Source organism: Pleurodeles waltl, chromosome 8 (assembly GCF_031143425.1).
Source record: "Pleurodeles waltl isolate 20211129_DDA chromosome 8, aPleWal1.hap1.20221129, whole genome shotgun sequence".
Taxonomy (NCBI): Eukaryota; Metazoa; Chordata; class Amphibia; order Caudata; family Salamandridae; genus Pleurodeles; species Pleurodeles waltl.
The window spans coordinates 1,289,764,386-1,289,778,178 of record NC_090447.1 but is presented as its reverse complement, the minus strand read 5'-3'; the positions used below and the strand labels follow the sequence as shown (position 1 = coordinate 1,289,778,178).

Here is a 13,793-nt window from a genome sequence, read left to right as displayed (position 1 = left end):
GCTGAGGTTTAAATTATTGAGAGCTAATTGGACCTAGTAAAGCATAGTGACATTAATGCTTTAATAATCCCCTTACTCACACTACTGAAGCAGGGCCAAAGCTGATTTTCGCATGGCTGGCCTTTGTCTGCGGTAACACAGTGGGTGAAAAATGATGCACTGTACTGCAGGCCGAGCGATTATTGGTGAGACTCTGCACAATTTTTTAAACAGTTTGTAGGCCAGTTTTTAGGTGCAACGGTAAGCATAAATTGATAACATCCCATGATGAAGGAATATTCATATTTCACATTTAGCTTGATGCCTCAGTGGAAGTTACTTACTTTCTATAATTCCAAAACGGCATTTTCATATCATCAAAAATATGTGTTTGAATTAAAATTTGCATAACTATGCGGCACTAAATGGAAACTAAATAATCACATACAAATATAACAAATATATAGTGCTAAATATTGACAAGTACAGCTTATGTGTAATGTCTGGACAGTTTAGCAGCAACCTTTTCTCAAAGGGCAATACAAAAGCATATTTCTTTAATTAAAATACAGTATGGCACATATTACAGCATTAATAATTACATGGTCTAATACACAGAAGCAATGCATATTTTAAAACAGCAAACGCTACCCATTAACATACATTGATAGTTAATGATTCCCAAAGCTCTTTTGCATGCCTTAACGTGTCATTGTTACCAATAGACCATACCACTAAGAGGTCGGAACACCCTCCCCCAAAGCTTCATGATGTTTGTTTTATTCCTTTACCGTTTACTTATCTATTAATGTATTAATTAACTGAGTTCTTGAAAAAATACTCTACTGTAATTATGGGAAATACACAGGTACTTCTAAATAATAGAAGCATAAAACATACAATGGCACCAAAAAATAAGATTTTGCTTTTAGGATAAGTATGTACATAATTTCAATATAATTATACCTAAAAAAATTTCAAGGCTCACATATTTATAAACATAAAGGTGTATAACCCAAAACGTGACATCCAAAATGACATAGTGCAGGCAACGCAGGATGTTAGCACCTTTTCACATATGTGTACCATAAAAGATGTTAGCCTTCTGCTTTTAAGAATACAGACAAGTAAACAGTGCATTCATTTGTGGCATCTGTACATGATGAAATGATAAACATATACTCAGATTGCATTCTGAAGGACTGAGGTTTGGAATGCAGTCATCAATTGAAAAGTTGTTATGTATGCTTAATACCAAACAACTTTAAATTAGACTAAAGGTTTTCAGTTAAGAACCAGATGGCAGGCCCACAGACAACAAACATTACAAAATCCTATGTACATTGTTGCTGAACTCATCGAAAGGATCACAAATAAAGTGTTTATTGTAAATCAAGCGACTTTAAAATATCTCAAATGAATACCCCTACATTCGTCAGGATATAAAACTGATTTTAAAAAATACAGCAAACTCATCAGATCCAGCTGATAGGGAATTGCACAAAACAACATGAATGAATATGTAGGTTTGTCCACACCATACTTGTTTTATACGTTTGTTGATTGGCCACCGTGTCCTATGCAGTACAGGCGTGTACTCGGAAACAATCCATACTAAATTGGGCCCGGAAGATAACAAATCTAAACTGCCACCCTATTAATAAAAGCATGACACAGAACTATACATGTTTTCTAATCTAAAAAAGGCTTTGGTTACATAAAGTGCAACTGAATAAGAGGAAGTTCTCAATAACCACTATATGTACAGAAATTCATTTGCACATCATCATCCATAATTTAAAATATTCACATTTTACATTGTTTTAAGGCTCAGTAGAAATGATTGCTTTAAAGAATTTCAACAAAAAGCATTTTCGTACCATTAAAAATATGTGCCTCTATTCTTCTTTGTATGTTCGTTGCTAACGTTTTATATACAGTAACATATACAGTAACACATACATTATAGAGAAGTCCAAATTAGCCATCCCTTTTTGAGATTCATCACAGTGTCATATTGCACTTTTTGGATAATGTACACTGGCCTCCGAATGAAATAATGACACCTGAAGTTTCAGTGAGACATCAGTGATGCAAAAGAATGTCTAAATGGAATCACAGCTACACTCTGCAGTTGGCGTTTATTGAAATATATTGAAGAGATAAATGTCTAAAATTCCTATTGGTTCAAACGATCTTATACTTTACTCTGTATAAAATTTTCAAGTTTAATTATGATGCATGCAGTGCACTCCATCACTCTCATCGCCACCTCTGAAGTGAACCGATCATTTGGAATTTGTGGAAAGGGGAGCATGTCAGGGTAGCGCGTTTTCAAACTGTCCACCCCATAGGCCTCTAGTGTGTGGACATCATTTGCAAGGCCTTCAAGTTGTTGACCGTACTCCTCTATTTTTTGGGCAAGTGCAGTTGGCTTGACATCTTTGTCTGATTTCCCCCTGACAGAATAGTCTGCTGCAATTAAAGCTAACTTGGTGGACAAGTAGCATTTAAAGCACACCCATTCATTGGCATTTTTATGAAGGTCATTCCGAGCAGCAGAAAAGTTTGCACGAGCTTGGCGCAACCATCGGCGGGCCTCAACTGGATTACCAACTGATCTGAATGTGGGTGGAACAAAGAACCGGTCGGAGTGTGGGGATCCTGTGGAAGGATATGCTTCTTTGTACTGCTGCCTTTCAGACTTGTGGCTTGTTGCCTCTTGATTCCAAGAGGAATAAAATCTTTGAAAAGAAAATTTATCTGATTGATAGCGAGCAGAGGATGTTGGAAAAGTTCTTCTAGATGTCCTATCTACATTTTGATCTAAAAAGGCCTGTTTTTCTAGTCTGTTAATTTCATTTTGAAGATGTTTAAAAACTTCATTTGCAATTTCTAAGTTATCAGCATTTTTGTCTGGGTGCCACTTTAGGTATAATCGTCGTATAATCTTTTTCCTTTCTGATTCAGGAAGCCGCCATGCCTGCTCCATTACTGATGTTACTTCCTTTAGTATTTCTGGCAATGAACTCTTCTTAATTTTCTTAGGTGAGTGGTGCTTTGCAGATGTAGTCTTTTGGCTTTCTTTGCCAGGGAAAGAAGGAGGAACAGTTCTGGGACCTGGAATGGGATAGTCTGTAGGGCTTGTTGGCGTAGAAGGTGCACTGTCTTTGCTTTGGGTACTTTCATCGGGGCGTGAAAACTTGTACAAGTCAAGAGAACTTACAATCTTGTACTCACTATATCCAATGTCAATCTGGTAAAATTTGCCTAAAAAGCTTGAGTTCTCCTCCTCCTCCTTTTCAACTTCTTGAACAATTATAGCATATGTATATGTTGGTTGATAGGAACCATAGATGTCACCACCTTCTGCATCAAGGAGATACCCAACATATTCTCCGGGGTAAAACACATTCATTGGATCCATTAAAAGAGTGTAGTGTATTTCACTTGGTATTGGAGTGCCTGCCATGGGGAGTTCCAGTTTTGATGGTTCCACTGAAGAATCATACTTCACTCCTAAGCTGTCAAGTTTGTCACTGATTCTGTAGATATCATTGCAGCCCAACATTGCAATTAAATAGGAGGTGTCAGAAATCAGGTTGTCTGTGGCAGATTTCAGTGTCATTGCTAGTGCCAACAGGAAATTAATGTCTTTACTATCTGAGTGTTGTATGTAAAGTAATATCACTGCATGTCCATATCTCTTTAAAAAGGCAAGTGTTTCACTTCTGCTATAGGGAATAGGATTAAACCCCTTAACTCTTAATGTGGTTTGCAGCCTTTCAAAGCAGGATACCTTCAGTCCTTCGCGCAATGCTTTGCAAAGTCGAACAGCCTTTTCCTCATTGGCTAGGAAAGCATTGTCATTCTCATGTTTCATGATTCTAACAAGTCCAGTAAGAAATTGGTCAGAAGACAGTAGTAGCTGCAACCTTCCCTGCAGGGAACATAATGCCCCAAACTGGCATGTTCTTGGACTTTCTTCATCCAACTGCTCTTCAAGGATACTGCTAAGCAACCGGGGCCTCAGTTTCTGAGGGAGAAGCATTATGAGTTTGGTATGAAAACCATGATCTTTTCCTAAGTAGCACTGACTGAGATCTACTAGCATTTGAACACCAATGTTACCCTGTATTCTACTTTTGTAATGTGGGGCATCATCAAAAACTAAGATACTTGACTTCACCAACCTCCCATCTTGACTTGGCAAATAAAGAGCTAAGTCTCGTACATTATCAAGATCATTCCTAACTTTCACAGACTCATTCTGGAGACTTTTAAAAAGGCCAGAGACAACTCTTTTAACTGTGCGCATTTCATTTGGATCTAGCTGCTTTCCATCTGAGCTCTTGAATATGCGACTGAGAACTTCAACATATTGCTTTGTAGCCACCACATCCTCTGTACCTAAAAGTTTAAATAACTGATGGAAGGTGCCAAGTTCTAAAGGTAATTTGTATAAGTAAGGTTTAAAGTCAGACTCATATTCTAGATTAATGACAACCTCTTCAGGCTTAAGAAGTTTCCACCCATCCTCTACCATCACAAAAGCAACCCCTCTTAGCTGGAATCGGAACTCCCTTTTTTCTGTGTTAAGAAACTCATAAATGCTACGAAGAACCTTTACCCTAGTTTTTACCATGTCATCATCCAGAGTTGTTACACTGCATACGTTCCTGCAATTAGTCAGAACTTTGTCCAAAGAAGGCTCCACATTAACATTGAGCATACTTAAAACTTGTTCAAGCTGTTCTTGAGCACCAAGGGCACTTCCTTCCTGTTCTTTAATTGTTAGCGGAGTTGCTTTCTCTGGTAGAATAGGACAAGATGTCCACAGCAGTTGCAATACATCAGTATGCTTAAATTTTGGATTCACTTGGGCACCACTGAACCGTATGAGAGGAAGTGTTCCATTTACTTCCTGATATTGAGGATGGAACCTGACAAGGTCTGAAGGTGCCCTCTCGGAGCACAAGAAAGGAACAGTAGATAGCTCTCGCAGAAAGTTTCCTGACAATAGATCTGTTCTTTCCTGAAATATGTGATAGAGAAGAACATCAATGGTGGAATGGAGCTTCTCACCAGACCACTTTTCTGTGTTGGCTTTCATACTGATCTCTTTGGCAAACTGCAGAATTTGATGTTGTGAAAGCACATGTTTAAGGCCTATATTTCTTAAAAACGTAACCCATGATGCCAGAAATGCTGCCTGATTCTTTGGTTTAGCTGACTGCTCCAAACTTTTGAAGAAGTCTTGAGGTACGAACAATTTTCCAGGAAGCATGACTTCAAACACTTTCACAGTTCTGTCATAAAATTGCCTGGCAGGTTTAAGTCTTTTATCTACATCATAAATTATAGGAAGACCTTCAAGCTTTTCAAACAGTTGTTCTTTAATGCTCGATGATTCATCTGCATTACTCAGACTGTTCTTTAAATAAATCAGATGCTCTAATTTTGCACTGTAGGAGAGACTTTCAAACTTGGGCAAAAGGTGTTTAGAATATATTTCAAGATCGTCTATGGGCAAGCAACCTAATGCATTGTACAAGTCCTTGAGGTTAATCTTTTCTTCGAGAAATGCGGAAGAAGAAGAAACAGACCACTTTTCTACCTCCACAGAAGGGATACTCTTTGTAAGAACATAACATGCACTAAATTTAGAAATGCTGATGTAGCGACCACTTATTGCTTTGAAACATGGAAGAGATTTTAGCACTGTTAGGTCATCCTGGGACATCAAGTTATTCAAATGGCAATTAAAATACATTAAAAGTGCTTCAAAATCACTTGCTGCTAATTTCTCAGTTCTAAATGTTGAGGTTTGTATCATGTGCTGTATGGCTTTGAGGATGCTGGAAGGATTTTCGATGTTTGCGGTATGCCCTGCTAGCATAGGCATTAAAATATTGTCCTTGGAGCAAATTTTATTTAATGCTAGTTGAATACAACCTGTTTTCATTAATGTGTGGAAGACTTTATCACTTTGAGCATTTGGAAAGATCGATATGTGCATAAGGCTGAGAGGAAGCAAAACATCACACTCAGGCACAATAAGCTGATTGGAAGATACAGTGAATTTAGTGCCGGGAAGCAATGCCCAATCTTTCAAAATGTCAATCACCATATCAAATGTTAATGCCTCCTCTGCATGATCTTCTTTCACATTGACAGATTCACTAACGAAATGCCAGGCACTTTTAAGCCAAGACTCACTAGCAAAATTTTCTTTCCATCGAACACAAGTTTTGCTTTTGTATTCTCTTGGCAACACTGCTGATAGTAAATCAGCAAAACTTGTCACATCGAAGACTTTTGCAACACCACTTGCAAGTAAAATGTTATTGTATCTAAGGAAAAGTGTGTTCATAAAAAGATCCTTCCGTGAAGGAACCAATTCATGATATGTTGTTAGAAACTTTGGCTTTTTCGGGTCAAAAACTTGTAAAACACTGTCCAATGTAATGAGTAGTGGAAGTCCCTCAATCTGAATTTCACTTTCCTCTACATCCTTAAAGCAATAGTCAACCAGAAGTTTTAGGCTATGGAATAGTTTGAGGTTGGTCTGCTGAAGACGACAAGGAAGCTTCCCGATATTACAACTGGTGTCGGCAGAAGAAAAAGTCATAAGGAAAGTTCGGACATCTGCAGGACTTGTGTAGCTGACTGGAATACCTGAATCAACCAAGCAGTGGTATAGGTTTGCAGTCTCATCACAGTAATACACCAAATTGAAACCGACCTCCAGAAGCAGGTGTTTTAGTCTGTACACATTTTCTGCAACAGTTTTTCGAGTTGTGATGTTGTACTCAACGTTCTTCAAGTGTTGCAATTCATCCTGCAGTAGATTGTCAAAGAATGGCCTCCCTTTGGTAGTAGTGGAGGTATTTACCCAGGTAATGATAATCGCTGACTGCAGTTCGGAGCCATCAATGTTTGGCGCTCGCACGACCGGAAGAAGACGTTTCATGTCTTCATGAATGCAGCTGTAAATTGCTTTTACTAGGCAATACCAATCTGGCTGGAGATCGAGTCTGTTTACAGGGAAGAAGGATAAATACTTTTTCAGAGTGTCTTTGACAACATGGATTGGTGTATTGTGCAACACTGTCACAGTAGGGTCAGAACCAGGAAAATAACGTTTTCTTATTTGTGCCAACAATTCCACATAGGCTGGCGCTATTAACGCTATCATTAAGTTATTGTTCCAGTCACTTCGTACACCCACTCCATCATCATCACGCCACAGATTTCGCCTTGCAGAATCTAGAGCGAAGTGCCCATTGACATGGAAAGGAAGCCCCGTTTCTAAAGTGAGAGGCAGGAAGCAGAATGCTCTATGAGGTTTCTTGTAGTTATGGGTAATGCAAGCAGCGACTCCCCCACGTGGAAACAATGTTATGTCCTTGTTCTTATGTGCCGAAACAACACTCTTGGAAACCTTTTCCATATTAGAAAAGCCTGATCTGTTACAAATCAGCCATGTTGTAAGATTACCCTCAGAGTCTTCAATGTCCATAGTGTACGTAATCTGCTGAACTGGAATATCCTTCAAAATTCTCTTTTTAGTTACACTTTCAATGACAGAGGCATGAAATTGCTTACGTTTGAGACGATCACCATCTGTGATTTTAGCCCTCACAGAATACAGTACGTTAAGAACCCCTGTTGTTTTCTCAATTTCACATATTGAAATTTTCTCCATATGATTTAAAAACATTAACAGTTCTGCTCCATCTGTACGCAGTTTATCCAGCAAATTTTGCACCATTCTGTCAGAAGCAGGAACTGATGAAATTTCAGACTGCTTTGCCATTTCTGAATTACGCAGAGGAAATCTGAACATTGTTGTTTTGCCAAGTTTGAAGTATTTTCCTAGATAGAGATCAAGGACATCAGAAAACTGTGTTTTAAAATCCGCATCTAAATCCTTAAACATGCGGCCAGGGCTTACTGTTGTTGCACCTGGTGCGTATCTTGCATGAGGATCAAAAATACAGAGGATATCGTTGCAAGAAATGAAAGATGGGCAGTCTGTAATGTGGTAAACAGAATTAAATCCTATTCCGTACTGCCCGGTTTTACAAGGATTTGCTTCTTTGGTGCCCCTTCCTAGGTTCTGAATGCCTCTAATATCATCTTCTGTGAATGGTTGGTTGTTGTACACACAAAGCGCTGGCCCTTGAAGTGGGGCCCACTTTTCATCAAAGATTCGGTCAACTGGATGGTATCTGGGATCAAACACAAAACAGATTTCAGTAGCTTTTGCATCATCTGCATTTTGAAGAAGCTCTTTCAACATCTCCTTTTCTGATGGATAAGCATTGAGAATACTTTTAATTCTACTGGTCAGTTTTTCTTTTTGACCAAATTCTGTCCCAAGAGTGGTAAAATGAATGTTTGATGCGTATCGTTCTAAGGCCTTGTGCCGCTTAGGTATGGCTCCTAGCTTTACTGCTACCTCCCTTGGTATATCAGCATGACAGTATTTCACTGTTGTATCTTTGACTTTAATCCAAGGACAATCATTGTAACACAAAGTTTTAGCAGGAAGCATGGCAAGGTTTGTATCTGGCAACAATATGTCACCATATTTGCTCTCACAAAATTCTTGTGACTTCTCCCTGATAAGGCCCCATATGCCCTCACTTATTATTCGTCTACAAAGCTGAAAGTTATTTTCTGATAGCTGTTTGTTTACACTGTCTTCCTTTATTGATTCAAGTACTAATGCAAAATCGTCTACTGAAAAAGCAAGTTTTACACCAACACATTCAAAAAGTTCCCTGAAATTATTTTTGTATTTATTAGGAAGTGGGTAGATGTAAGGTGCTGCATCAAAATTCAAGTGGAAAGAAGCCTTTGCTGGATCAACATATGTATTTTCAACCAGAATGAAACTGCAATTTGTGAGCTCAGACATGATTTCAGCTTTGTTGGCATCACTTTGGAGCATTGCTTCATGGAGGAACTTGTAGCAAGCATTTGTGATATTCTCCTGGTACAAAGTAATATCATCACAATACTTTGACACTTCCTTTACCTGGTTTATCACGAGGCTAATAGGTGGCTTTCTAATCAGACCTAAGAAATCTTTCACAGCTAATGATATGGATCCACAGCCTTTAAAGGAAGGAGAGCTTTCATTGAGAATTGTGTTTAAAAGGCAAACAACGTCTTGGTGTTCAGCAACGTAAAGTTCAGCCGGTGAAAACATAGTCTCCATCTTGTAGTCACTACCCTTCCAGTGTAATGAGAATCCTGCTGGTTTTGTGACAAAAGGGAGAAATTTTATATTGTGACATTTTCCAGAATACTCCTTAGCTCTTGGGTCTCTGCACTTTAATTTTTCATCAATTAGGCTTAATATAACATTGCTTCTTTGGCAAGCTGCAAAATGATCAGTATCATTAATGCAAGAAATTGATTCCATACGTTCTACTAAATCTTCCCACAGAATGTCATCTTTTACCATACCAAGCTGAGTAAGCTTGATCAAGATAACTGGATTGAGATAGTTCTGATATGTGCCAAAGGGAAAGCGTCCATCTTTGCTGCAATACAACTTTGAAACTCTGCCTTCAGGGTGGATTAGTCTTGAAGGTGTAACAAGGGGGTGTTCATTTAAAGAACAAGGTATGCATGGAGTAACTTGAAGGAGTTCTGAGAATTCTTCCATTCTTTCATTTAGTACATAAAGAATTAAAGGGTCACGCAGCTCTGCTTCAATTTCTTCAACATGTGGAAAAAACACTTCAGTAAAAAACTGATTCTCTGAGAATGTGTTTTCAAGAAGTATATCTTTACAGCCTGCTTCTTCAAACCCAGATTTTACCCAGGATGGAAGTTCCACTGCACACAGATTCTTTAAACCAATCACTTTAAGATATTTCTGAAAGATCTTAAAGGCAGCAGGTCCAATGTGTTGCCTCTGAAGTAACATATCATCTAGAAACCTTACATTTTTCATGGAAACCCAAGAAGATCCATCAGAAAACACTTTAAGACGTTCTTTGCTTTTCACCTTAGCAATGTCTTCATAGATTCCTTTACATATAACAGAAAAATCATCATGCACATTATCAGGGTCAGGCCAAACAGCATAGTAGTTATAGTCAAATAACTCATTATTGATCGACATGTCTCGCAAAACATAAAGTGCTTCTAAATAAGCCCGTACAATAACATGTCTCATGAAGATAGCATTCCATCTACCCTTTGTGTCAGTTTTCCAAATCTCTTTCCGGTTTGAAGTCACAGCAAAACATCCATTGATATGAAGAGGTAGGCCTGTTTTTATTCTTAGAGGTAAATAACAAAACACCTCCCCAATTGTACCACAGTTAGGCTTAACCACCCATTTTCCATCTTCTGTTTCTGAAAGCATAATGCCCACTGAGCCACAAGGTACAAGCCCCAACCGTTTACCACTTTCACTTAATGAAAATCGTAAAGCTTCACCAGTGTCCATGCATGCGCACAACAGCCATGTTGTTGCATCAACTGTTTTTTGTGGTAGTTCATCTGTTGCTCTTTTATTCTGCCCAGACTTTGCCATTTCAAAAATGGTAGCAGGGTCATCTTCTGGACCTCTAAACAGTGGAGAATGAAGATCAGCAATTCGCCTGAAGACATGATGGAACTCTTCAACTACGATCTGTAATATGCATGAGGACTTTGGTGTTTCAGTGGGGAGTCTTTTACTATTGCTACAATTTTTCATGAGTTTTGCAGCTTCTTTGAGGATACTCTGAGGTGAAGTCAGAACTTTGGAGACACACAGTTTCTTCTTAATGGTGACTGCATCTTGTGCTAAAGTAGGATTGGTTTCTTCGGGTTTCAAATACTTTAAAACCATTGAGTTCACATTCTGAGTAAATAGTATTAGCCTGTGTCCGCACATGCTAAACTCATCAACAAGAGAATAAATATCTGCTGTATTGTAATGAATATTACTTACTTCACTCAGTTTTGCTTCTTGCTGGGTTCTAAAGGAAAGTCTAAAAAGGGTGCCTTTGTAACTATATGGTGATTCAACTGTTAAAGGGAGCTGACACTGGAAAACATCTATAAATGGTTTAAACTGATTGGGAAATTTGCGCAGTCTTTTCTGTTGTTTACTCCAATTTATCTTGATTCCTGGATTAGACTTGTCCCGAATGTGTTTGCTGATATGATTAATGTTTGGGTCAAACATAATCATGAATTCTCTGCTCATAATGATGGGGATATCAGTTATGTGATATACAGAGTTGAATCCTAGTCCAAATTTCCCAACTTTGTCAACTTCACTTCTTTTTATGGATTCTCCTAATCGAGTGATATTTAAGAAATCTGAATCTGTGAATTCTGAGTTGTTGAATGACCACAATGCAGGTCCATGACAAGCTGCCATACCTGGATCCAACAAATTTTCTCTTATGTCCATATTTTTTCTCATATCAATCAAAAAGTTGCATTCATTTGCAGAAGCATCATCTGCATTTTGTAGCAACTCTTTAAATATATCTGAAACAGAAGGATATTCTTCCAAAATGTTTTTGATTCTTACAGTGAGTGGTTCTCTTTGGCCTGACTGCTCAAAGCCCATGTTTTCAGGATTAATGAGCCTCGTACTGAGACAAGGAACATTTAGCCATTCTGCAGTCTTCATAGGTATGTCTTCATGTACCAAAATGATTGGCTCCACAGAATCCTCAAGCAAATCGTTGAGGTCGTCTACTTTTATATCACAATAGCAACACTCTTCAATGGGTCGCATCACAAGTTTAGAAGTGCTTTTGCTACAATGTATAGGCATGGGGATATTACAGTCTGCAGAAAGCTGACTGCTATACATCCATCGTATAATATTCAACATCAAGTGAAGATTGTGTTTGCTTTCATCTTCATTCATTCTCTGTTTGCTCCGTTTGTATATTTCTTTTATGACAGTAAAAATGTGCTCAGGGGTCAGTTGATCAATAGAGCCACACAACCTAAACAATTTATGGAATTTGGCCATGGTTTTTGGTAAACTGTGTAGGTAAGGCTGCAGATCAAGGTCATGTATGGAATGTATGACTGCTTGCATGGGTGAACAAAATGTGGTACCTGTCCACACCCAGGCAAATGTCAGTGCCTTATAATGGTCTTTGCCTTTTTCTAAATGACCTTGCATGAAACTATAAATTTCAAGTAGGATATGTTGAAACTGGTAATAGTCCTCATTATTAAATGTTTTAGAGCAATTCCAGTCTACCACAACCTTTAAATGTTTCAGAACTGAATCTATTGTAGGTTCTATGGAGATACCAAGAGCCCTTTCAAGATCTACACTTACATTATCTACTAGAGGGACTGATGAGCCAACTAACACAGCATGAGATATATCAGTCATTTCTGGGGGGCTGCATAGCTTACAGTCATCCCCCTTCCAGACTAAAGAGCTTGGATAGTTTGGAGGCCTCTCTTTACTGGCTGGGATCCACTTTATATTTTTTAGAGCTGCCCTTGTTTCAGGTAATTGTACAAGCGTGAGGTCTTTGTTCAAAATGGTTAACAGAGTTCTGGATTTTCTGAGAAGGATGTCATGGTTCGAGTTGGACTTGTTCTGCAAATATTCAATTTTTTTTGCTACTTGTACAATGTCTTTTTCATTGAGATTAGTTTCACTTTTTAAGCCAATTTGCCTAAGCGAATGAAGAACATCTGATGAAGACCTAAAGGCTTGAGGTGGAAAACTAATTTCTTCTTCAGTTAAAAATAAATTCTGAAGTACTTCTATTTCAGGGTCAAATAGCTCATTTGCTGACACTGACTTGCCTTGGAAACATGGGATACTTTTCAATGGCATTAACCAATCTACAACAGCAGGTGTTTCATTTTTTAGGAAAGACAAGTTTTCTAGCACCCATACCATTAATTGTGTTGTTTCAACAGAAGAATAAAATCTCTTTTCAATGTCTTGGAACATTAGTTGAAGGCAATCTGTACTCATTAGCTGCTCCACTTTCAACATGTTTGCCAACCGAATTGTAGCCTCATCCCTACTGTCAATTAATGGAATAGAAAGTCGCAATTCTGGTGGGAGTTTGGCAGTATGATGTAAAACCTTGCAACCCCTCAAAACTAGAAAAGAAGTCCTCATTTCATCTGATGTTGCATATCTTCGAAATATTAGTAATTCCTGAATTGTTGTCTTCTCTTTCTCACCAACATCTGTTAACGTGGATAAAAATCTTCTAAGGGCATCTTTGTGTGTTGGAGGTAATGCCGCCACTTGACTGGATAATTTTTGCAACGACATCCGATCCATTAACTGCAAGACAGAATTTGGGGAAGGTGGATGGATATATTTCTTCAGAAGCGGATGCTGTAAGGATGGATCTAAATTATTAATGACAATGCCACCCAGATTTTCAATTATGTCAGGCAACAATTCAGGAAGCTGCATCTCAGATTCATCATTGAGAATAATTGGTGATGGTGTCCTCAGCCTCACAAGCTCGACCAAGGTCTTCTCTTCCTCTAACATTGTCTTAGGTATGAGTGGCAGGTCATCAAACAAAGTCAAATCATCAGCAAAATGTATATAGATAGTCTTCCAGACCATTTTAAGCCAGTCAATGGTTGGATGTTTTTTATCTTTGCAACCTGGATACCATTGTACAACCATATCCTTGCTTGGCCACACAGTATTTGCAACTTCTTTAATGAGACGAGCAAATCGTTCAGGATTCAATAGCTGCAACTGAGTGCACGGTCTTCCTATAAATGACATAAACAACAGTTTCCCAATTAAAAACTACTTATGTCAAAATGAATAAAAC

The 13,793-nt window shown here is 38.3% G+C and overlaps 1 protein-coding gene across 3 annotated transcripts in view; it reads right to left on the bottom strand.

Moving 5' to 3' along the window:
- Positions 1-519: 519 nt before the first annotated feature.
- The window catches only part of SACS (sacsin molecular chaperone), a 427,729-nt gene continuing 414,455 nt past the window's right edge, over positions 520-13,793 (bottom strand). For all 3 annotated transcript variants that reach the window (XM_069202245.1, XM_069202246.1, XM_069202247.1), the window contains one exon: positions 520-13,731. In XM_069202245.1, the coding sequence (XP_069058346.1) occupies positions 2,177-13,731 (11,555 nt within the window). In that variant the 3' untranslated portion in view covers positions 520-2,176. The remainder of the gene's footprint in view (positions 13,732-13,793) is intronic.